This window comes from Aptenodytes forsteri, unplaced genomic scaffold (genome assembly GCF_000699145.1).
Source record: "Aptenodytes forsteri isolate BGI_AS27 unplaced genomic scaffold, ASM69914v1 Scaffold6, whole genome shotgun sequence".
NCBI lineage: Eukaryota > Metazoa > Chordata > Aves > Sphenisciformes > Spheniscidae > Aptenodytes > Aptenodytes forsteri.
In genome coordinates, this window is record NW_008795709.1 from 649367 (window position 1) to 676069 (window position 26703).

Consider the following 26703-nt stretch of genomic DNA (forward strand, 5'->3'; position numbering starts at 1 on the left):
GTCCCATTTTATCTTGTTCTTTCAAACGCATAGGAGCCCTACCATGTTACATCTTACGAGGATTCCGGAAGCAAGTAACAAGGCCAGGAGCAAAGAGAGGAGAGTGCAATGCTGCTGAAGTTAATATTGGTTCACAGTTTCTGTAACCAATTTTAATGAAAAATTGTGGGAAATGCTCTTCTAATACAGCTCGTAAGAGGAAGGAAAGTGAGTGAAGGGGACTATCTTTATATAAACATTTATGATAAAGTGATCTACCAATTTTTTGAAGCCATGAAGTGAGTTTTTAGGCTTTTTTTTTACCTGAATATGACTCTTACTAAAACATCATACACTTTCAGTTTTGAGAGCTTACTTTTTAAAAATATATTTTGGTGAAGAAACTGTTAACCATATTAACCTCAGCGCAGATAACACCTGCTTCAAAGTTATCTTTCTTTTTACTTCCTAGTAAATCAACACAAGAAAGAAAATAAGATTTATCTGACTCACTTAATACACTGTGATGAACAGGGTATTTTTTTCCTGTTGCTTTCTTCTGGAACATCAATCTAATAAGACAACAAAATAAGTAAAATCTTCCATTTCAAGCTCGTGGCAACATAACTACAATAAACTTGGAACTGGTTAAAATAATCTAATTTTCAGCTAAGCATCAGCTCCAGTTATGACCTCCATGTGACACTCTATAGTCGCTGGCATGCTATGATATATGACAATATTAATGTAGATTTCGGTTTTGTATGCTGATTTCTCATTTGTCAATCTCATGCAAACAAGGAGCGCTATTTAATGTTTTCAGTTATGAAGCTGTTTTACTTGTGGTGTGATTGATTGACAGAATATGGGACTGCATGCTACTACATGTTGTTGCATTTAGCTCCCAACTTTCAATTGGTAATTGCTCTCTATTATTTACTAGCACAATAGATCACAATAGACAAAATTATTGTTTACACTTATCCTTTCTGGGCTTTGGTAGCCAGCTGTCCTCCAAACAAAAACACATCTATCTCACAAATCTCACTTGAATTGGAGAAATATAATTTAGAAAATCAATACACGGATATGTCAAACAGACAGCATTCAAGTTCTTTATCGTAAGAGGACTTCAATTGTGTTTTTGGTGTGACACAAAGGATGATCTGTGAGATGTGTAACACTACAAGCCTGGAGACCCTGGCGAGGAGCTTTGGGTTACAGCTCACTATCGCATGAGCCAGTTCCCATAAAAATCAACAAGAATGTTTCATGAGCTTATGTGAAGGACTGGAGGAAATCATGCTGCCTTTTAGGACAAATAATCTTTGCAGTGCTCTCGCTAGAGGAGCTGGTATCTGTGGTGTTCTGAAGGTTCTATGGGAAGTAATAACCATGTATTATTGTTAGGTGTCCAGACCTAAGCTACTACCCAGCTCAATATTGTAAAACACACTATAGTGTATTGTATAGAGACCTTGTATCAAGATCAAATGTGACATGAACAAACAGGAGAATTCACTCAGGAAATTAGCCTCATGTACTGCACTCTTCTTCCTTTTTTTCTTTTTTTTTTTTAATTTTACTGAAACAAAAGATTTTTGCACTCAAAGGGTAATCACCTTTTATAACTAAAATAGAAATTTGAAACACATCTTCCCTAGCTTTTATGAAGTTGTATCTGTCTGTATCAATGCTGAATTTGACCCCAAATACTCATTCCACTGCTTTAACATAAAACCTTTTCTCTATTAGCCATCAGTAGTAACAAGAGCTTTTAAATTAAATTGTTGGTCTGTGTAGAAGCAGCTAATCAATTTAGCTAACAAATCTTTCTTGTGAAACAAAATCGAGTATCATTCCATTATTACTAACCCCGAGTTTAGTTTTTATTCTTCAGCACTTCTCAAATCTTAAAATTTTTCTCCAATAACACCGTTACAAACTAAACAGACACCCTACACTCTCGGATGGTTACCAAATAGTTGGTATTGTCCATGTAGCAGCAGTGCTCATCTCTGCCAGCTGTCCCGGCTCGGCACAGGCCCCTACTGTCTTTAATGCCCAGCCATACACCTTCACTGCATCCTGGTGTCAGTTTAGCATTCCTTCGTGTCCGTATGGCTGGTGTGGACAGCCCAACGGCCCTTTCTACTGTCACAAAACGGACTTCAATCTCAGACTCAGGCTTGCAATAGATTTGACCCAGCTTTTGACACAGTGAACCATACTGTATCTCTTTTAAAGATGAGGCACTCGATTGCTATTGGGCTCCAAAACAGCACCTGTCTCTTGCCTGCCATTTACTGTCAAGTGTCACATTCAGTGACAGGATTGCTTTAAGCTGCTCATTTGCAACAACACAATCTCCTTGCACTGTGTCAGCACGACCATTTGTGCAGCCACTTAGGCGAATTGATCCAGCTGGAAAATAAATATTCTAGGAAGAAAAATAAACATGTTTTGTCGGGCCCAACTGCTGCCCCAACCTAGTTCACTACGTGGCTATAAAACTGGTGATTCCAGCACAGTTCAAGGGACAAGAAAATGAGAGAAGCTGGGGGGTTGGTGGGAGGCACAAAAAGCAACCATCTTACTGAGTGTTGATTCTTACATGCAGCTGTGAAAAATAATCTGCTCTGTAGACCCTGAGGAACTATCTAGGTTAACAAAGAGAATCTGGTAAGGGCCGTGATTTTCTCACTTGTCTTCAAATTAACAGTAAAATAATCCCCATAACACAAGTTGGTTGTGCCAAATCAAGCATCTTTCTAATACCATACAAACAAGTTGATGTGTCTTCTGTGCTGCCAGAGGGAAAAGAGATTATCTAAATACAGAATGGAGTTAAACACACAGGAGCTATAGTAAAATAGAATCAGAAAACAAATGCAATAGGATCTCATGTAGCGATGTATACAAAGCCTACATACAACTACTTTAACAAAGCTGGCAGGAAATATCCCTGTGCGATTCCCACATTTTCCTCTGTACCACTCGGTATCGATTTTCTCCAAAAGACAAACGATATCTCCAGAATGAAGGTCCAAGTCATCAGCATGCTCTGTAAGACAGCATCATTTCAGTTAACAGCAGTTGTCACACTCACTGTTTTTCTCTAAGTAAAACCTTCTTAATATGAATACCACAGACAAAACCAGAATGAGTTTTCAAAAAGTCTTAACTATACCTGATAAACCAGTTAGCTTTAACTAAAAGACTGGCCCAACTATAGCTAAACCCATGGATTTGAACAACTCTACATGCAGACCTTGCAGGCTGAGCTTCCTCATTGTTTTTAAGCTCTAATTCCTAAGAAAATTCCCATTTGAAAGTCTTGGAGTAAAACAAGCTTCCAGAATATTCACATTTACTTACCTGCAGGAAAATCATGCAGGACTACAGCATGAGGTGCACTTGTGTCAGAAACTTTTGGAGTGTGGTTTGAATCCTGACAACAACAAATAAATTCAAGTAGTTTATAAACCATGGAAGATACTAACAGAGATTCTCTGTTACGTACTCTGAAAGTAATTTTCTGACTTTGGACACAATGTTGTTCTGGTATCAGAGAATCACCTTGGGAGGCAATGGTCAGTATTGGTCACACAGCTACGGGTCTGATTTCTGTATGCCTTTCGCCAGTGTAAACCAGAATGCATTTCACCAAATTCTACTTTTGAGCCGTAGAAGGAAGGGAAGACATCTAACTTTTGCCAGTATAGACAAAGCCTCAGCTATCTCTGTGGGTCAGAAATCTGGAGCACTGATAGCAACTCTCATTGCAAGGGTTGTGGCCAAATTTTGCACTGCTGCTCAGTACTGCATGCCATCAGTTACTCTTCCTTGCTCAGAGAGAACCCCCCAGCCCAACTCTCCCCAGCACACTCAACAAGGGCAGCACATCTGCCGACTGCCAAGCATTTTAGAGGGGCGAGCAAGCCACTAGGCCTTTGTTTACAGGAAGATAATGCTGAGGGAAAATGACAATTTTGTATGGGATCTTTATAAAAGGAAATTATATTGAAGATGCTGAGCCTTCTTCTCTATCCCACCCACTAGGAATTTTTAGACTGTACCAATGACAATCACTGTGCGTGAATTACATTCAAAGTAATTCATTGCGTACAAAAACCCAACCGAAAAAGCCCAACATGGACAAAGATAAGGCCAGAATAATACGAATTACAACAGATAACAACAGATTGCACAGAAATCTATTTCAGCCATGTAGGTTTCTGATGATAATCAAAAAGGCTGCTCATAGCTATAATTTATGCTAGCTATTTAATATTAATACAGTCATGCCCTAAAAACAGATTAGGTTCTGTACAAGCAGAGAGAGGAAAATACTTTGAAGTCTGTGTGTCAAAGCCAATTCACTGATATATCACGTACAGCACTTCATAAAACTACTCGCTTATCTTTTGCCCACTTTTCAGATACTCAGCCAAGGAAGTGATTATCTTCCTATGAGACAGAGGAACTTTACCAGTTTCTTCTCCCTTCTGGCACTCCAAGTAATTACTGTTGCTCTGCTCCATAAGCAGAATGTCCCTGTGCTAGAAGGCAAATCACCATTACTGGGTTTTGTTTTGGTGGTTGTTTTGTTTTCATTAAAGAAACACAAGGATTTAATAAACCACTATTAAATTTCTCAGTGTAACCTTTAAAGCCTAAAGCACTTGATACTTTAATGCAACAGGAGTCTTGCTCATTAAATATTTATCAGCAGAAAAAAATGCCTTACCTTACAGGACAGTTCTCCAGTGTTCCTAGGAAGACAGTCTTCCCTGGCAACTCCATGAGGCACAGGTAGCTTGAATAGAAACAGAGGCAAATGGAAAAGTTTGTTTCACTTCTAAGCATCTGGAATTCCCACTACAAGTGAAAAAGGGCAGACGATGGAACTATTCAAACCACCTACTACAGGTAACTAATTTAGGAGTCCAGTGGAAGAGGATAAGCGCACTCGGAAGGCATTCAGAACGGACTGCTGGTGATATGAACTGCCACTTTGAGAAACCCAGGTGTTGTCATCCACTTTAAAAGTGTCTTAGCCACCTAACTGGTATCATACCATACGATACATGATGTTCAGCAACACACTGACACAGAAATGTATTCATTTGTCATGGAGGGCACTGGAAAAACAACCTGGGAGGAAAATTTCATTGACAGCAACACTTGAGGGCAGGGAATTACTAGTGATCTGCTACTGAAAAAAATCTCATCTACAAAAATACGTCCACATTTCTTATGTAAATAGGTGTGGCTACATCAGAGAGGAAGCAACATGCTTCCCTTATCTGAAAGCTGTTCCTACTATCAACTTAGATACATCTTTCTCTCTCTTGCTCCTCTGCTCCACCAAGGATCTAAATGCAGGAGTGAAGATCAAAAATAAGGCAACTGAAAGCTTCCACTTCATGCTGAATGTTGATGTTGTTCATGCTACGGTTGCGGGGGTGCTTTGTTTTTTTTGCCAACCGCACTGGTTCAAGCAGTCACCAGGTCTGAGCACTGACCAGTTTCAAGTATCTGGGGAAAGACTCTCTCCTTTTTATCTGTAATGTTCATCTGTTTATATTTAATATTCCCTAACAACACATGGAATACCAGAAAGAAACATTTTTATAATGAAAAGGGATGGCATCAATAGGATGAAAATGTAAGATAAGTAATGTTACGTTCCTCACTCTTTGCAGGCTTGATTAAGCAAGGTAAACTACTTTTTAAGTTCTAATCCTCCCCCAATTTCCTTAAGCATTTTGACATATACAGGGAAAAACAATATACAAACACAATTATTTAGCACCATTTTATGTGCTGCAATAGAATTCAGAACTGGTGACTGTAAAAAGAACCCCCAAAAACCAAAAGCTATGCATTAAAGATATATATATAAAAATTACATATATACACAAAAATACACACACATATATCTATACTTTGCATGTATATATTGCTTTCTCCAGTATTACCTTACAGGACTCATTACTATTTATCTATTAGTATTTTCTGAGAAAGATTACGCTGATAGATGCACTTTGAAAGCCACATCATAGTAACCTACCTTACTACCTTTTTCACTACTATTTTAACCAGCACTGTTTTATAAACAACAGTCTCAGATAGTATATCTCAACTCTCACCATGTATTTATTGTAGAGAGGATGACCCGGTTTAGGTCTAGGAGGTAATGCTGGATCTGGATTTTTAAAGACTTGACTTTTTGCTCTCTTGGGTCCCAATCTGAACTTGCTGGGTTTTTTATCAGGAGCAATGTCAGAAGTAGATCGCAAAAGAGCATCCTTCTGGGAGGAGGTCTTGGCTGCAGAGAGTTTTGGTGGAGGTGGTCTTCCAGGAACACCTTTAGGTGGGGGAGGTCGAGCAGGTATAATTTTTCCATCCACAGGCCTAAAAATTGGGCAAACCATCAGAGAAATATGCATATTAATAAGCCCGTCACCTCATCCTCCACCACAGCCCTAGTTATAGAGTATGCAATAAGGAAACGTGACTCATGATGACCTGGGCTGTAGAACGTGTAGTATCTGAAGCTCTCCGGGAATACATGAACTCTTCAGATACTGGGACTGGATGATCAAGTCCTTAGACAGATCCTTTGACTACATATTTCCAAGTCTGCTCACCACTTTCGCTTATCAACAGCCTGCCAGCTTTCTCGGGAGCCCACTATGTAAGCAGGATTTCTTTCAGTAATCTACCTTTAGAAAGAGCTTTGTCTGAAGCTGCCTCAGGATGGAGTTCTTCTAGTGGAGAGCTTCAGTGAAAGCCCTGAGAAACTGCTGATCTAGCTGGTCTTCAGGAATCAGCCTAGCTCATTCCTTGGGATGTCACTTACCTGAAGTGACTTTTGGGCCTCTGCTGAAACTCACTGAAAATGACATATGACACCACTTCGCACAATGGCATCAATAGCAGAATTTACCATTTTTATGCAACAGATGTTTACTGCAGAAATAAAACACCGGTGAAAACACTCGAGTTTTCTGGCAATGGTGGAGGTACCACACTCTCATTAGTGTACCAGTAGTTTAGAAACCAAAATCAGAGACTAGTAAATTACAGTGGTAATTTAAAAAAAAAACTTTAAAAAAAATCTAAAAAATCCCCCTTCCCAAGCATAAAAAAAAAAAACTTTAAAAAAACAAAAAAACCCCCCTTACCAACCATTGATTTAAAAAACCTGCCTATACAGTACACAGCCATGACTTTTAGAATCAACGCATGTGGCCAAATCAATAATTTGCTAATTAAAAATCACCTCTGTTATAAACAAGCATTATGTATGCAAAACTTTGGCTTCCTGTTATTAAGAACCCTGGCACTACCACTATTCCAAAAATACAATATTGTTTGATTGTTATTGGGAAATCTTCAGCCAGTTACTGCAAGTTTCTGCTACAATTGTCTCTCCTTTTTTTCATATAGTGCCAAATCAATAATTTGCTAATTAAAAATCACCTCTGTTATAAACAAGCATTATGTATGCAAAACTTTGGCTTCCTGTTATTAAGAACCCTGGCACTACCACTATTCCAAAAATACAATATTGTTTGATTGTTATTGGGAAATCTTCAGCCAGTTACTGCAAGTTTCTGCTACAATTGTCTCTCCTTTTTTTCATATAGTGTAATTCAGCATAATTATTTGCTTGTGTGAATTCCTCAAGGGTCTGTAAAAATTATCAACCACAACAAATGTGCATTAGTGGATCTTTGGAGTATCCTTCTGACATATTTTTGTGAGTGTCACCCATCACTTGGGAAGATATTAGTGCTCTACTAATGCTCCTGATAAGAGTTCTCTATTACTTTTTGAGTATGGATTATTCTTTAAATTTCAAAAAAATCCACTGCTGTTCAACTTCCATCTCTCCCCTTTCTTGGCCTCATCCTAAACTAAGCATTTTTAATATTGACAAAAGGGGAAATTCCAAGTCAGACTGCATTAAGTCTGGAAACAAACCAACCCATACATTTGTAAGGCAACCCAAGTAAACAAGAAAACCCTAACAAGAAATTCAGAGTATTATTACTGCTTACTTTAAAAAAAAAAAAAAATATAGTATTATTTCTGCTTTCTTTAAAAAAAAAAAAAAATCCATTTGAGCAGAAGAGTGAAAGGACAAAACGTTTACTGCAGTTCCAGAGACCCTCGAGGGGCAATTATGAGGTGTTTCCTTGTGGGTACAACCACATTCTTTCCTGTTAATGAATACTTATTATTAAACTTAGTCTCCCAATAATAACTGAAAGATTCTCTTGTCCTGATGCAACAGAGCAAACTCTTGTGTTTAAACCCACTGATTTAGAGTGCAGATGCTGAGATAGCTGCAGTGGGTTAGCTAGCCAATGCCTTATCTCCTTCCAGTTTGTCTCTGGCATTTAGTGGACCTTAATTTAAGGCTGATCCAGCTACTTTTGCCTCTGCAGACCTTCTTTCTTGTGGGTTCAAAAGAATAAAACAACCAAGGTTATAACTGATTCTGCACCTTCACAGGCGTTTTAGGTCTAAAGCGAACTGTATAAACTAGCCAGTGCTTCTGGGAAGGTGCTGGCCCAGCATCTGCTCTTTTCAGGGTGGCAGCATCTGCCACCTTCATTCCTTCACCACTCAAACCCAGCCACAAGTGCAAGTGCTGTTGATCAAAAGGTCAGCAACATGCAGAAGGGGATGTTCTACGTTCAGCTGTGGGTGAAAAGGTTAAAGATGCAGAAAGGAATGACCGTCAGCAGCCACTGTACATTAGCTGAAGAGCTAAACAGCTGTCCTCCTATAATCTCCCTGCTCATACCGATAATGTACAAACAAGTATTAATCAGCTAGCAACTTGGTCCTGCCTATTTATTAGTGAGCATACTACCTACACAAGCCTATTGAGTTAGGACTAGAGTTGGTAGTGTCTACATTGAGACTAACCAGGCAAACTACCTCAGAAACACCACTTTTAAGCGAGTCACTGAAGAATTGCACTTACCTTGGGGGTAGTACAGGTTCTAGCTGAGGCACTCCACCCTGTTCTGAATGATCCAACTCCTACAAAGATTCAAAACAAAAAAGCCATTTCTTTAAGCCTAAGAAACAAAAATGATCTTGTTTAAATGATGCATTTCTTATATTAAATTATATCCTACAGACAGGAAAAACAAGAGTTTCTGGAGGTCTGGGAATAAAGTAGTAAGTATTATGGTGTGTTCTAGCATTTTGAAGTCTTGTTGGACATAGAGGGAGATGTAAATAACCTGGTTGACTACCTGAATCACAGCTTAAATTGTGCGTTAGGTATGACCCAGCCCTCTTTTCCTACTGCTTGGGAGTCAGGGCTTAAGAGCCAAATTCAGGGGAGTCATACAAATGTAAAATTTCACTGTCCGTAGGATCCCAACTGCTACAGTTACATTATCAATTTTGATTTAACTTTGACAGATGAAACACTTTGAACAGGCTTAAAGCAGAAAACATGACACTGATTCAACTTGCACAGGACAGCGTCTCTTGCAAATAACATTAGCTCTCATTAAAGAAGGCATCTAAGTATGTTTCCTAGAGATCTAGCAGATAAACCCTGGTGAATCTTGCTTTGGCAGATTAAGGCGTCACTCCTCCCAGCTGCCTATCCTGACCCTGCCAGAGATTACTACCCTGTAGCAGAGTCAGCAGAGGGGAACATGTGCCATGTCTGAAGGGCTTGGACCACAGTAATGGATTAACAAGTTACCATCCTTTCTGCCTCATGCTGTTCATTTTCATCCCAGTGCAAGAAAGTACTGCCAGCTCCACTGAACAAGCACAGCTGCTTGTGGAACAGCATGGTAAATCAGAGTGCTGAATCTGGGTTCAAAAGTATCCTTTTCGAACCAGTAATTTTAAATAGGTCTGAACAGTCTTGTTTACTTTATTAGTGATACATGTGCTTGAAACTGGTAAACAATTTCTGTGATTTTTCCCACCTAGAAAATACCTAGATGTATTTTGTGACAAAATTTTGACCCATGATTTAAGTCCCCAAATGAATGTTCCTGATTAAACGACCCTGATTAGAAAGAAAACAACCTGCCGCTTTCAGATGGGGGTGTTATCCTCATACCAAAAATTTTCCTCTTCTGTGTGAAAAGGAAGAAATCTGTGCCAACTGCTGCTTACGGTCAACAGTTTTTGCTGTTGCTGGTTAATCACTTCCATTGACAAACAATATTAGTTTTAGAAGCACAGAAGTTCTTATCTTTCCAAAGTAAGATTTAAATGTTTCAGTGGATTTGATGCAGACTTTTTCTTAAAAAAATCCTCTGAAGCTTACACATGCCTGTCACGATAACCTCGATGACACTGTAAAAGTTTTGGGGTTGCATTGTATAAAATGTCATTTAATGTCTTGTATGGGAAATTATATTTTCAGCATTATCCAGAAAAAAATGGGACCTCTATGAATAGCCTCTTCAATCATCACATTTAAAAACCCCTTTATCCTATCAGCAGAGGTAGCCACAAAGACATTTGTTGGCAGCTGTCCATCTAGTAAGGGCTTTTGATTTGATTTAATCTTTTTACTGCCTGTGGTTTCAACAAGATTCTCTACCATTCTTGCCATCACAGCACTCAATATTTGGAAATTCTACTGTCATTTTCTAGTTTATTTTAAATCCCTTTTGTAAATCTGTATCAACGGGCATATAGGATACACAGCTACAATGTCTACTGTTACTATGTGCTCAGGAGCGAGGAGCAGAGCCTTACTTTCCAAAATAGATGGTTCTACTCAGGCTTTGACAGGACCAGTAGAAAACAACTAGAAGGAAATAGCTCAAGGGACGTGGTTTAGTGGTCATGGTGGTGTTGGGTTGACGGTTGGGCTCGATGATCTTAGAGGTCTTTTCCAACCTTAATGATTCTATGATTCTATAATTCAAGAAAGCAAGCTTCATTCACCTACAGAAAAGTTTCCTCTGCCTGGAAATTAGCACAGACACTGAGAGGTACTGTGTGTATGAAGGTAAAAAAATAAGTTTATAAAGAACTTTGACAAGATTCTATAACAAGAAAGCAAGCTTCATTCACCTACAGAAAAGTTTCCTCTGCCTGGAAATTAGCACAGACACTGAGAGGTACTGTGTGTATGAAGGTAAAAAAATAAGTTTATAAAGAACTTTGACAATATTTCACTATGTAAATCTCATTGGACTTTGAACCACTTTGCAGTGCTTTTGAAACTAAATTGTAGAATATCCTGATTCCAGCTGCTAAATACAGAAAATTGAAGATAGATGTGATCAAAGTTCAGTAAAATCAATGAAGTGCTTTTCAGAACTGACAGCAGTCTAAATTACCTAATTAAATCAGAGAACGCAATTAAAAGAAAAAAGCCTTTTATTTTTGAGTAGTCCTTTTCATCCTTCAGATAACTTACTTTACAAATGCTTGAGAGTCACAAGAGATCTGTTAACCAACGCAGACAAAGTTGTAATACAGGAAAACAGTTCTAACTTACCACTTTTTTTACTAGGTCACCACTGTTGGGTTTTCCCACTGTGATATCGGAGGTGTTCCCAATAGGCTTTTCAGCAGGAAGTGGTGGAGGGCTATGTGGGATTTCATTTAAAGCTGTAAAAAAACAAAAGTTCCCAAATGAAAGTCTAATTAATAGCTTCTTTACATGGACCAACAAGAGGTAAGGGAATCCACCTTGGTTTGGGGCATTTTTTTGTGAACGTAACTTCCTTCCTCAAAGCCAGAGCAGCCAATGGGCAGGACCACTTAAAGACTAGTGAAGAGAAAAGGGACGTGAAGGGAACATTGCAACTCTGAGGTTGACTTCAGGAGTACTTCCCATCCTGCATAACGGATCTTCACTTTACTCTCAGGACACCAGCAAGTTATTCTAGGGTTTCAGGGTTTCAGCTGCAATACTTGTTGATATAATACTAGACAAGTGGAAGAGTTTCCACACCTGGGAATGTCAGACTCATTACTGGATGAGTCTGAAACACCATCACCATCTCTCAGCCACATTTCTAAACTGGCTCACTGTTTTCAGCTGTCAGCTCCTGGAATATCCTTCAGGCTGGAAAACAGCTGAAGGTTATTTCAAGTAACCCTGAAAGATCAGGAGACTTGGATGGAATAATCTCCAGAAAGGTAAAGGCAAGAAAAGAAACCATTGCCTGCTACAAAATTCAGGGTGACAGAAAGAAAACAGAGATGGAAGCTCCCTGGTAGTCTTTAAGGAGCTAAGCAAATTTAGGACATGGAAGAGGAAACAGTACAGCTCTTACTAGGGAAGAGTGATGATGTCCTCAGTCTCAATAAAGAACACAAAAACCTGCTAATTATATGATATTTGCTTTCAACATCTCTGCCATTGAAACCTGGGAAGCACTTGGACAGGTTTTGCCAGCGTATTTACCAATCATGTTGTCTTTATATATTGGAACCTTGTCATCTATTTTACAATGTGTTTGTGTACCAAGAAAATTCATTTCATACAAAGCACTTCAGACATATAAGCTCTTCTGACTTCCAGCCAGTCTTGGAGTTATGCAAAAATATGTGTAGACAGCCTGGACATTTATAGACTGATGACAAAAAAGAGGAGAGATTCTATCCAAATGAAAACTTTCAGTTGCTCATTTCATGAAAAGTACTCTCAACAAAGAAACAACACATAGGAAGGAGAAGTGTTGTTTGTTTTTAACACCTCAGTTGCAATACTATGATCTAAAACACTGGTGTGATGTTTAAAAATGGATCAGTTCAAGGATAAATCCCTTATTCTTAGGAGCAGGTCATGTTGGCAGTGACTAAGAATGGGGAAAAAAAGTCAGTGAAGTTCATGACTCTTCTAAGCTAGTATGATGGATGAAAAGTAAAACCAATACCTGACAGTAATTGCAAGAGAAATCTTCTCTCATCATACCTTACTGATATATAAAAAGCACGAGAGATTTATTTATTCACACTTCAAATCTTGATATATACACAGATGGCCTAATTTCCTCGCCTTTACTCTTTATAAGACCAAAATTAAAGGAAATAAAGGAAGAAAAAAACTGCCAAGAACTAGAAGGCAGGTGTTATTTTCAGTGATTTCTAAGTGTAATAACTGAAGTGGAAGCTTAATGCTTCCTTTCTAATCACATCTCGACAAAAATGCTAATGCTAAATGAGTGCTTTACTGGAGTTCAAATTCTTAAGCATTCAGCTCTGTTCCCTTTTTGGTAGTGCTGGGGGGGAGGGGGGTGTTGGTTTATTGGGGGTTTTCTTTTTGGTTTGTTCTGGTTCCTGACAGAATTAATCTCCCTCCAAACCCACGATGGTGAAAGACCCCTTGTACTGAGATTATGTGGCCCTCTTACAAGGTAAATCCTACTATATCCATGTTATACCTTAGCCCAGTTGCACTTTTCTCATTTTTTAACTTGCAACAGCTTACTCTTCTGCAGGAGCTCCTATCTGACAAAAGACTACTCTGCTTTCTTGGAACCTGCTATTTGTTCCTCCACATCCCCTTAATCTTCCAGCCACAGCCTCCCATAAAGCAGTCCTTCACACCCCCCTGACAACTGTAGGTAAGCACAGTATGACTGGCAGTCTCCTGTGGAAAGTTCAATTACCACTAGAGAGCAGCAATGGACCAGTTATCTACAAGTTCAAAAGAGAATCCAGCTCAGGAAAAAAAAAAGAAAAAGAAAAAAAAAATGTCAGGTGGTTTTTTTTAAATGGAAATTATAATTTCCTTTGTGGAGAAGAATTACGTCTTGGGTTCTTTACAGTAGTTCATAAACATATTCTTCCAACTGAAAAAACCTTTTATTTATGATCAGGTATTAACAGAAAGACTTTTCCTCATAGCTTTATCTTCAATCTTTTCTGCATTTTTAACCATTTCCACTGCATTTCTCAGCTATGCAGAGGAAAAGAAAACCTAGTATTTTAGCAGCACGGGGGAGGGGGGGGGAGGGTAGGCCAAGAAGGGAACTCGGGAAATAATGAGAGAAAGTCTTAGGAAAAAAGCCACATGGACATCTAGTTGCTACAAGCTGGCTCTACACCTACTCAGTGTAGTAAAACATGACTTTGAAATATGAGTTTTAAGAGCTATCTTGTGACATTTCTCCCTAAGCTTTGAGAATAAGACATAAGGCTAAACAGAAGCAGGTACGTACTCCAGCATACAAAGATCAACAAAAAGACCTTGTGGGTCTCTGATAAATTTCCACTCTGAGACACTGTCAGTGTCATTTGTAAAGCTGTAAAGGATTAGAGGTGGAAGGCATTAGGGATACGGTAACTGTCAGAAAACCATAGTCAAGACCTTGACACAAATTGAACGCATCAGGTTTTTGCATTCAAGTTCTCGCGTGCCTTTTTTATTCCCTCAACTGCTACCAAAACACTATTGCTTCAATGGCCACAGATTTCAAATGTAACAAGGGTCAAGGGATCTTTTTGATGTAAGCTGTGAAAACTATGCTTACATCCCAACTAAGCTGTGTTTGAAGCAAAGTTTAATACACTAATGTTGTTCCTTTGACAAGTGGGGGCCCTGCTCCCAGGAAGCTCGGGAGCAGCATTAAAATATCCTCAGCTGATGTCAGAACACAAGTCAATTTGACCAAAGGTACAGCTCAGTGATATGGTTTGGCTGACGAAACAAGCTTGCTTCTGCTGAAAGGGTCACCTCCAGCTCTTCCCTGCCAGCCTTTAGATCCCCCCCCACACACTGTTTCACCTCTGATATGCATTAGCTTCATAAGGTTTGAGGGACATCAAATTTAGTGCACAGGAGGGAATCAGACGAGGTAGCTGGGAGGCAGGGAGCAGGGAACGTGACTCCCAGCTATTTCTCCCTCGCACCACAGCCCTTAGGTTGGCTCCTCTGTCTTGTCAAACTGTACCACAGGATTCCTTTGGCAGCTAATATAGCTTGTAAACAGCAACTCAATTAGTAAATAGTAAGTCCCACCTAAAATGATTTTCTGACAGATTTCTCAGACAATTTGGGAGAAGAGCTTACATTTCCCGGGTTTAGCTGGGATTCGGATCACAGTGGGTTTCCGGGCTAAAGCTGGTTGAGCTGTCTGTTCCTTTGCAGGTTCACTTCTGGTGAGGAACTGAAATGGATCTAAAAGGAAAAGAAAAACCCAACATATTTAATATCTATTTGTTGAACACAAATCTCACTGGGTATTGCTTTCATTATTAAGAACATTTATATTTCACACCCAAGAAAGTCATAAAAAAAAATATAAATCAGGCTGATACAAATAGCGTACTCAGCTCTTCGTAAATAACATGTCTTTTCTGTACATCTGCAGTCATAGTTGACTTAACATAAACATGCTCCAGATGCCTTCTGGGATTATATAAGCCACTGAACGAGAGGAACTGCATTGCTTGGTAATAGGGACCTGAAATCAGGATGGCTTTAGGGAAATGTTTTCAAAGCAGTTGCTCTAATATGCAGACATAGCTGTGAACTCATTCACTAAAAAGTTTTAATCAAGAAAATCTTGCCAAAGCCAAACAGTCAGCACTGCAGCAGATAAAATGCCTACAGAAACAAAACAAAACAAAAAAAAGCATTTAAATATTACTGATTACAGAATGTCTTTGCTGTAGAACAACTGATTTCCTGGAAGATTCTGCATCATTTTGTTGATTATAAACGTGGTATCATGGGGGAGACTGGTTCAGACCAAGGACTGGGAGTCGTGCCTGAGCTCTGCCCCTGCCTGTATCACTCATTCCTCTACAAGCCTGTGCAATCATTCCATTGGTAAGACACGAGCAATGTTTTCTATGCTTCAAAAACTTAAGCACTGGTCTTTTATTAATAGGCATGGGAACATATGCGCATGTAGAAGGCAGCTGTAAAAATACTTGTACATAAATAAAATCCAAATCAATGGATTCTTTCTCAAGTACACCTTCACGTCAAAGAGCAATACTTTATTTATACCTCTTCTCTGTTGTTAACAACTGCTACCTTTTTCTCTGACATTACCAAAAACTGCAGTAAAATGGCAACACCTAACGGTATCGTAAATATGTAAAGTAGAAACTGGAGAAGCACTCCAGACAATAAATTCTCCATGACACATATTCATAGCCCCAACAACTGAGCTTGATCTCCTCTGGTGGCCTTTTTAGATGTGTAGCTCAATGAGATGTTATTTATGGAGTGTCAGAGTCTCTGAGAGGAAGTATGCCAGGCATCTCTTTAAATTCTTCAGGACTTTTTATAAAAACATACCCTTTCCCAAAACGACCGCCACACTTTCTGTTTTATAAAAACATACCCTTTCCCAAAACTACCGCCACACTTTCTGACAAAGTTGGAAGCCCTGTATTTGATAAAATTTTATCTTCGACACTTATGAAAAACAATTTAAAAAATTATGTAACATGAAGTCATGATTTCTTATGATTTCTTATGATTTTGGATATGATCTTATGATCTTTCTGATGATTTTGGATAGTAAAACACAATGCAGTTTATCAAGACACTAGAAACCCGTGTCTGGGAATACACGTAAGATTTAAGAAAATCCAGAAATAGGGTATTTATTTATGAACAATCTCATTAAAAACCTTTTAGCATTTTAATTAAAAAAGCGTTGGCATTTTTAGAGAGAGGGGAAGACGACCAAGTACATCAAGCTCTGTATATTTTTTTTTTTAACCAAAAATAGGCCCAAAGTAATTTCAGAGAGGAAAAACACTGTGTAATATTGAGCTGCTGCATTACAGTGTAATGGACTGCCCTCCTGCATGCACACGACTTGGAGGTCACAGCTCCCCCAGCCTCTGCTGCCGCTCCTCCTTGCCCGGCGCTTCTGCCTGCAGCTGGCAGCCCCCTCTGCCCGTGCCCCCAGCTCTCCCCAGCTCCTGATGCCAGCACGCAGCTGTAGCAACAGCAAGGACAACACGCCGCAGGGCCCATGCATGCTCACCCCTGCTCAGATGTCCATGTCCCTCTAGCTCCTTGCTTAAGGCTCTCTTCGTAGGCATATCTGTCACGTACAGGTGTACCATGGGGGTTTGTGCCATGGTCTCTCTCAAAGTCAAGACATCTACCTGCCTACAGGCTGCCCAGAAATCTGCCTGGGTACCTTCACGTCACATTTTAATCATGAATCAAAGCACATCAATTCCTTCTGTCAGGCTGCCTGTACAACAGCTTTGAGCATACACTTCAGGTAGAAAGGATCATGACAGGTCAACGATTTGTCTACAGCTAAAGGTATACAGGCTATAGTTAAAAATAAGCTCTGTTACCATCTAGACAGAAGATGGCTCCATCACGTTGTGCCCAAAGACACTGGCACATCCAGAAACTAGGCACAGGCAACCCACAATGTTTTAGAAGGTAAGGGTAAAACTAGTATCTTGTTTAAGTTACGGATTAGCACTAATCAGTGAAAGGTTTAGGTCTCTTCAGTGAAAGCTGCATCAGAGCAAGGATTTTTCTAGGGGACTTGAAAACACAGACTACAAGAGGGGTGCAAGCATTCTGGCAGTATGGTCATTACAAGAAACAAAAACGCCACTCTTAGAGCAAACGTGCCATTATAATTTTCTTTTATTCCTTTATACCTATGTCTGCTAGCTACACTGCTAACATTTGAATTGCATTAAAAAAAATATGATTTATCTGATCTTAACTCTTATGTTGGTGTTCAGAGTGACTGTAGTGCAGCTGAAAAAAAAACCCCGAAAGTGAGCTTTCTTCTCTCTTTCAGTTATCTGGCAACTCTATGACAGATTTGAGGAGTGACCCTGGCGAGGCAGCAGGGCAGTGGGGCCTCAAAGCTGCACTGGCCCATTGGGAAGCTGGAGACACAGGGTGAGCAGAGGAAAGGTGAGCAGGGCTAAGTCACGGGCTCCTTGACACAGCAGGACCGTAGGGCACAGGCCAGCACACGGAGCACCTCTCAAGGTAAGGTTCCGCAGAGGTTAAGGAAGTTCTTCATGAACAATGAGGAAACAATTTTCCAAAGCTTCCATCTTACAGAAATATAGACATCATGAGAACAAGTGGAAACGCTCTAAACCCCCCAAATAATCACAGATCTGTATTCTTGTAAATTTATGGGAGATTTAAAATTGTACAAAATTACTGTTTGTCAGCTGTTAATCATAGCTATGCGTAGAAATGGGTTTCTTGACCATTCAACAGTGGTCTAGGAGAACAGAGGTCTCTAAATCAATAAATCTGAGAAGTAATTTTTAAGTCTGAGAAAAGTCATTTCTAAGGCTGAGAAAACCATTCAATGAACCTTAGTTTTCCACTCATTATCTTATGTTCAATTATACTGTTGTCACCTCATAATTAGTTTAAAACTCATTACCTTGTTTGTGTTATTCCATTCCCCAGTGTTGGGTTTGCAGCAGAAATTGGCTGAGTAAATGACTGCGCTGCTTTGTGCAATGGGACTGACAACTTATCAAATTTTTATGTTGTTTAACAACAATTGGGCATCATTTGAGCATAATTCACGGAGGTGTGAAAACAGAATTGTTAATATACTCTAATTTAAAGCTTCTCAGCTCAAGGAAATTAATCTGCAAGGCATTTTTCATAACACATATCAACAGACTGCTATTGATTTTTTTTTATTAAACTTTTACAATGATGCTTAAAGCCTGTGTCTTCCTTAGTCTCACTTTTCTACAGCTTCTGTTTCAAAGGTTTATGTGATAACATATATTACCATGCTTGTTCACAGGAAAGACAAATGAAAGCTGTGTATTCAACTACACCGTATATCATCTCTTTCTTTTACCAATTTAGGAGAGAGTCGTGTCGTCATCCCCCCCGCCCTTCTCATTTACCATCCTTGTTTAAAATAAACAATTAGGAGGTTACAGAACAAACAGTAGGTTTTGCCCATGTGAGCAGGACAGATGGATATCTTCCTGAAATATTTATTGGCAGTTTTTAAGTAAACGGTAGTAAGATGGTAACAGATACCTCAGCAGCAACAAGGGGAATCTCCAAACAAATCAGATGTGGAAAGCTAAAAGCACGGAACAGCAGTATCTGCTGTGAAGATGCTCAGTCCTGCAAGAAGTACTCTCAGGACACATGAGAACAACGTAGTATGAAAGGTGGTGATGCTGACATTACACCACTTGCCACTACAGAAGTATACAACTGTGTTTACTTTCAATGTTTAATTAAAAAAACTAAATCAGCTGTTAAAGGCAAAGCTCACACATTCTCTTCACACAGAACAGTATCGTTATCGGGGTCTCCTAGGAACAGAGAATAGAGTCAAACCTCATCAACAAATGTTTTTATTAAAACCTAGCCCCATGAAACCACTCTGGTGTTTGTGGAAGTATATTTAACCCATACTTGGGGGAAGATTTTCAACAACAGGGCCCTCCTGGTAATATAGGAGGAGATTCAATGGAAACCTGACAGGTAACACCCCAAAGAGGAATGGGGTCCATGCTGAAGAAACACTGTGAAATGCTACAACCAGAAGTCTGATGTTCACTCAGATGCTCTAAATCTCAACCTATTTACAAGTATAAACGGATATATTAGACAGGTATCCTGCCTAAATTCCGGCATCAGTGATTTTCCCATCTCAGTTTTCCCCAGTATTTTTCATCACCAAAATTAACAGTTCACTGTTCTTAGAAATGGTATTTCTGACCCAGAGAGAACAATATGGACTACACCACCTTTCTCAAAATATGCAATTTGCAGCTCCCTCTGCATAGAAAATTGCCGTGATCTGGTCACGACCGTATCTTTTAATAGACTGGGAAATTAAAAAAGAAAAAGGAAAAAAAAAGAGAGAAAGAATGGGATGCAGGCTATTTCAGGATGTAATTTGTGCATAACCTGAAAGTAAGCTCTGGTGAAACTCAGGCTTCTCAGCACTCTCCTAAGACTAGGAGAATAGACCAGGTCACTCAAATAAAAGGAATACAGTATTCAGGAGTAGACTTAGTATCGCTTCAGTCTTAAAATTGGAGCAGAGGCAAGCAAATCTGCTATCATAATGTTCTAGGATTTCTTTCTCCCCAGTCTACACAGAGGTTTTTCATGACTAGCCCAGTTATTTTGGTAGAGGCTATGAACGGCCTGTGTGGTCCTGCTTCATTCAATGATTTATAGTTCATCAGGCCAAGGAGATTTGCTTTACCTGGTATGGCCCATTTAGTCAAACAGGTACTTGAGTGGGCTGGTAAAAATCTCTTATATCTAACAACCTTTACATGTAAGTAGCTTTTCCAATGTGGTTGCCAAAGCATTAGTTATATTTCTGCACCTGCTTATGCTGTTTTATCAAAAACACACAACACCGGAGCAAGCACACAGTAATTTCAGAAAGTTTTATCTTGAGGATTATCTTTCCTCCCAGAAACATTATGTCCAGATGCCAAAACAGAAATTTCAAATTTCTCACACATTAACAAGATTTTTTAAAAAGAGTTGTGCAAAGAATTCAGGACAGGAAGAATTTATCCAGCAACATCTATTGCTACTCAGAGCAGAGAAAATGTAGTGAACTACTTGCATAGGTTTTGGGCATTGCTCCCTGTTCACTGCTGACATCTGATGGATCACCACAAAAAGCAAGGCAACTCAAGGCCAGTGATCACTATTTTTGAGGAACGAGTCCAATCCAAAGAGTGAATGATGTTTACGGGATACATGTGGAGTTTGCAGAAGGAGCCTAGCCATCAGTATGACAAAAGTGCACAAAGTCAAAGAATTACGTAGAGTTTGATATTCTCTGGAAAGTATAAAAAAAAAAAAATTGCTGAGAGATGCAACAGAAGATCCAACCTAAATGTACTTGTTGAAAATGCAGGATGTCCTTAACTGAGCAATGAAATAACTCATCCACAGTGTTAGAAAGTTGGAGAGCAGATAAAATAAAAACTACTACTAGAATAGCAAAATTTCTTGGGCTATTGTAACACTTAATGGCAATACAAGCATTTATGGGGTGGAAAACTACAGTGCTACATCGTACACAGAGACAGATATAAACGGACCTTTTCTGAGCTTTCAGCACTTCGCTCTCAAACTGCGGAAATACGCTTACTATCTGTGTGTATCTAAAAGCACAACCGTTCGGTTCATTGCTAAATTGTCCATTGTCCATAACGGTGATAGTAATTACACTGCCTTTGGCACAAAAGGACTGCTTATACCAGCACGAGCTACTATGTGAGAGTTTGGAGGCTATTCCTACATCATTAATCTATTTTGCTAGTTGAAGTAAGACTAGGATAGTTCAGGTTGCATGAGCCTTCAGGAGGTCTCTCATCCAACCTCCTGCCCAGAACAGGTCAGCCATGAGGTCATGTTGTTAGAAATTGGTTGCATAACCTGGTCTAACTTCAAAAATTGGATGCCGGAGGGTATTTGGACATACAGTGGGTGACAAAAAAAAACAATCCCCCAAATTACCCTGGAGATTAAGAAACACAGCCTTGTCCATTCTTGCCGGGTGAATGAATGCTTGTTCATTGGCAAGAGATTCAAGTGCCTCAAAACAGGCAAGCTGGAAATCTCCAAAACAGAGGATTGGTGATGGAAAACAGCAGGGCATACAAAATCTTTTTCATGAAAATGTGAAGGACAAGGGAATTTATAATGTTTTTTAAAATACCTATCTACCCTCTTGCAAGAATCTCACATGCTTTCAGCAAAAGAAAAAATATTTTTATTTATTAACACTTCTTTTAAATAAGCATTTTGTTGTTCTTTGACAATCTTTCTGGCCAAAGGATATCTGCATTTTAAGTGTTATTATAAAATAAACAGATCTAATCATCAGAGAAGACAGTTATTATTAAGAACATTATTACTTGTGTGTTACCACTTAACAGCATCTACAGACATGGAACTCAAAAGCAAATTCATTTGCATTTGACAATCTAAATGGCTTCTCATCTATTAGGTAGCTATGATTTAAAAACCTTATTTGTTTCCAGAAGGTAGATATAAGGCCCTCTCCTGTGGTAACAGTGGAGTCACTTCCAAGCTCCTTGAAGGCTCCAATTTATGTTTACTAAGCAAACATCTGTAGCATCTGAAGAGTTAATGGATGCTTGTTACCACTTCTGCTGGAGATCGCCAACCTTGCAGCAAAACCAATAGGACACAGCACAGACCCATACCTCCATTACTCCACCCCACAGTAGCATGTCTTCAGGTAAATCTGGTTTTGTCAGGGGTTTAAGCCAAACAGCAGATCAAAATGCATGAAACAGCTCACTCTCTTCTGGGGATGATACTTTTGGCGATAAGTAAAAAAGGAGACAGGTAACTTTAAAATAACCACCACAAGAGTCATTGGAAGTAACACAGCAGAACCCTAAGAAAAGCTGCATTATTCTGAAGATATGTCTGGGCTAATCTACCAGTTAGAAATATTTCAGTTCTTTTTTTCTTTTCCTTCCTGAGGAAGCAATTAAAAACAAGCAGCTGGGCAATATCCCCACAGCAGACAAATTTGGAGTTACTCAAGCAGCAGTTTTTCTGAATTGACTACAATGTCACACAAATTCCACCATTCATGCCACAAGAAGGAACAATACATATAAATGGATAGCAGTACTGCTTTGGCTGAGGTTTTTTTTTTTCACCATATAGGCAGAAATGAACTTTTATACTGCAATGAAGTAGATAGATCGATCGATCGATCGATCGATCAGGTAGTTGTACAAAAATCACATTGTTAACAATTGTTATTGTTAACTTCAGGCACTCAAATAAATTAATTGTACAAAAAAATGCAGTAGTTGTATTACTGTTAGAATTGAAATACACTAATACGATGAAGATATCAAAAGAGAGAGCTGTCTCCTGCCGGTAAGGTAAGGCTCTCTCTGAACTACTTTTCAAAGCATTTGGTTTAAATTGAGTTCTGGTATATCAGGCATGGAGCAATTAGTGAATTAGATGCTGGTTTAGAGAGAGAGAAGATGAGAGAGAAGAGTAACTCTCCACATGCAAAAAGGAATGAAAACATTCTAGCAAGATCACCTCCAGGTTTTAATTTAAATGTGTGCTTTAAATGCACTGTTAACCTTATTTTCTTTGTCCAAAACACACGTTCTCAGAACATTTAGCAAGCAGGCACACTACATGCTTTAACATAGCAACTAATACAAGTTATGGGTAAAATCACGGATCTTCTGAAGCCATGGAATTTACACTCAGTTCAATTTGCACTAGGATTTCATTTCCAAGCCTTTGTAAAAATGGATTAGTGAGAAGAGAGCCCACCTGACAAATTACTGAAACTTTTAACCTTCAGGAACTGCAGAAATCCCTGTTATCAGCTACAAAACAAATGTAAAAATACCCCAGATGATCCAAAATATCACAACTGTCATCAAAGCATTAGCACCTCAAGATTTAGAGTCCCAAACAGATGCCTTCACATTCTAAATGACTGACTTGAACAGGAGTAATTTCATTAGGATGCAAATGGCTTTGAACATTATCTCTAGCCTTTGAGTCCAAAATTATGGCACTTAAAACCGGCATCAATTTTGGCTGCTGATGAAAGGAGCAGTTCTACAGGTTTGTCATTCCTGACTTCTCCTTCCTGGTACTTCCCTTGGGCCAGCATCAGAGACACGAGCTGGATGCAAGGTTCTGCCACAGTTCACCTCTGAATCGCAGAGCTGTTGAGCTTCCAAAGCTCCCACAGACTTCAGCTGGCAGAGTGGATGCTGAAAGCTTTGAAAGGGATCTTGGTACCCAGAGTCTCTATTTGCACCAGAATGGTTCCCTCTCTCCATATAGGTCGGACAACAATAAAATCATTAATGTTTGGATAAGGGCAAGTTCACTCTACTAACAGCTGTGCTGTTGGAGATGCTGTCAAACACTGATGAAAGCCATGGGATCGCCTGAGGTAAACTTGAAAGAAAATCATCCAGATAGCTTTGGTAGTTAAACTACCAGTTAAACACTGACAGTTAAACTGGTGAAACTATAAACTGGTTTGTTGCCAACACTGTTGATCTTAGCACATAAATAATATTCAAATATCTTTCACTACTGTGGAGATGGTAGCCTTCTGTTAGAGGAAGCTGATGTCTTATGTCAGTCAACTAAATTGCTGTGAAGACTCTGAATTTGTTTTGCCTGTTTTACCTTTTCATTCATAGGCTCACTTCAACTTTTGTGCCCTCCCCATCATCAGCTGAATGCTTCACCTTCTTACTTTTGCATCAGGTGTTAGCAGCAGCAGTGATCAATCCATCCAGTTCTATTTACATTAGTCTAAGTACCAGGCGCGTTTGTGCTGTATCAGTAAAAAATTAAATTTTGTGAATGCTGTAATCTGTGATGTCACACTGCTCTTTGACAAACAAGCCGTTGGTGCTTAGTTTCAAACACCACTGCATAAAAGCCTTCTTCCTTTCCTAGGGTTGCCATAACAACAAGCAGAGCACTGTCATTTTGCTAAGTAATGACAATGACAAATATGTAAGAAATGCAAAGGTCTGGGGAACTGGGAGCAAGATTAGAGCTTCTCTTCCTGCCTTTACAAAACATTTTACTGTGGATTCATCTTCCAAATCCTAAGCTGTTCCTATGGGAACATGAGAAATAGCTGGTGTTAGTGCTCTGTGTTGCCTCATTTTTCAGAAAGCCAGCGTTCTTCTCGTGGATGCTTTGTCAAGAAATAGCACGGCATTAGTAATCAAGACTACAGGATATGATCTTGAGCTCACAAATGCATGCAAAAATCTGGAATGAATCCTAATTTTACAGTGTAATAAAGTGATAATGCTGTCAGACCTTCTTCTCTTTAGTAGGTAAGAAGGGGTTGCAGCAAAGATGCCATTTTATTGAATGAATAAAATCATGGACAGGTGACTCGAAGTCAGGAAACTATTATCTGAATAATTCTTCTATTAACCATGAGAATGGAAAGTATTTTCTTCTTAATTAAATCAAGAATAACACCTAGGACACCAACCAGAAAGATGAAGACTGACATTCTTACCACTTCATCGTGAAAGCTGTTTTTTCAGGTGATTTTCATTTGGGATCACTCAACCTCTAGTTTAACAGAAGAATTAATGTTATTTAACTTTTCCAGGTTGGGGGAAAGGCAGTCTTTTAGTGTACATAGCCGAAACAACATTTTCCTTTTGTATTCCAAAATGTCCAAAATGTAAGAATTCTCTTTTCTTGCCTACTACTCAGAACAGTTATATTTTCCCTGTGTTTGTTACATCTATTAATAAAAATGAAGTGACTGAAACTACAAGTTTTACCCTAAATGCATGGAAAACAAGAGTCATCCCTGGCGCTTCTAACTTTCTTCTAAAACCATCACATGTACAGTGGCTGTTCCACGATTCCAGTCTCCAGACACGATGATCATGACTCTGCTCCCAGCTAGACACTGTCAGTCATACACTTCCTTGACATAAGTACGAAACACCTCTCCAGTCACCCTATACTCCTGCCTCCTTCCAGGCTTGGTACAGCTTCTGCAGTGTTCTTGGAATCTGTCAGTCCAAGAAAAAATGGACTTTTATCCATGTTGAGCTAATCACCTCTCCTGCAGGATCTTCTGTTGCCTTGTTTCACTGTTTCCATAAACTCCCCTGAGATCTGTATGTCTGTACATACCAATCTTAACAGTTTAGGGCTTTAAGGGACTTTCTGCATCTGCCTTGGGGTTTTTATGCCAGTACAGAGGAGAAACAATAACAAATCAGAACTTCATCTAACGATACAATCCACAAACTGTGAAGAAATTGCATTTGTTAACAATCATTAATATCGATTTACTGTGACAACTGCACAGTATCTATGCTTCTCTTTTCAGAAACCTGAGATGTTTAATGATAAATGAGGTTAAAAAAAAAAAAAAAAGATTAAAAATCATAGTTAGTCCCTTAAACAAGCATTTGTATGACACACCATTTGTTTTAAAGCAGAACTGTCCCTGGATTGCAATGGGGCTGGTAAGCTAAATCAGGACATACTTGAATATTAAGAGGGAAAAACCTGTTGCTATAAAATTTAATGACAGCCCAACACCCACCTGTGTCTTAAACTACCTAAAACAGCATGAAAAAAATCGACCTCAAGTGCTTAATGGAATCAACCAAGGTTTATGAATGGGATGTAGTTGTAGTAATTAATCTGTCCATATGAAATAATTATTTTCACTTATTAGAAAAAATTGAAGTTGCGTAACAAGCATATAGTCGCATGACAAGACACAAAGCTAGGGAAGAGGAAATAAGTAGGCACTGTGAGATGGACAGAGTATCCCAGTATGTTTAATCACAAGTTTCCCTAATGCAACAAACATTGCTCCTTCTCTAGATGACTAGGTTTCCGCTACAGAACTTCAGGCACTCAAATAAATTAGTCAGATTAGATGGTGAGAGATAAGATGTCCCAAGTTCCCCAGAGAGAATTGTGATACATTCTGGAGGTGACATCTAGCGTATAACATGAAGTCTTTTATCATTATTTTAGTAATCACGTAATAAATCCAGCAGGCAAGTTCTGAGATTTAGATAGCCTTGAAACCTCCCCAGTCTCAAAATCCAAGTAATTTCGTAGTGATCTTGACATAATAGAAAACCAATAATTTCATATACACACATAAACCCCGTCAAGACAGGTAGACATAACTCACACAGGATCATACACCTGCAAAGAGTAACCACAATGAT

At 39.1% G+C, this 26703-nt stretch overlaps 1 protein-coding gene across 1 annotated transcript in view; it reads right to left on the reverse strand.

Moving 5' to 3' along the window:
- The window catches only part of SH3D19 (SH3 domain containing 19), a 77878-nt gene that overhangs the window by 7852 nt on the left and 43323 nt on the right, over window positions 1-26703 (reverse strand). The window contains exons 8-15 of the mRNA XM_009283300.2: window positions 15020-15127; window positions 11495-11607; window positions 8987-9045; window positions 6135-6399; window positions 4730-4798; window positions 3358-3430; window positions 2913-3043; window positions 493-551 (exon numbers count right to left, since the gene is read on the reverse strand). Coding sequence (XP_009281575.2) covers window positions 493-551; window positions 2913-3043; window positions 3358-3430; window positions 4730-4798; window positions 6135-6399; window positions 8987-9045; window positions 11495-11607; window positions 15020-15127 — 877 coding nt within the window. The remainder of the gene's footprint in view (window positions 1-492; window positions 552-2912; window positions 3044-3357; window positions 3431-4729; window positions 4799-6134; window positions 6400-8986; window positions 9046-11494; window positions 11608-15019; window positions 15128-26703) is intronic.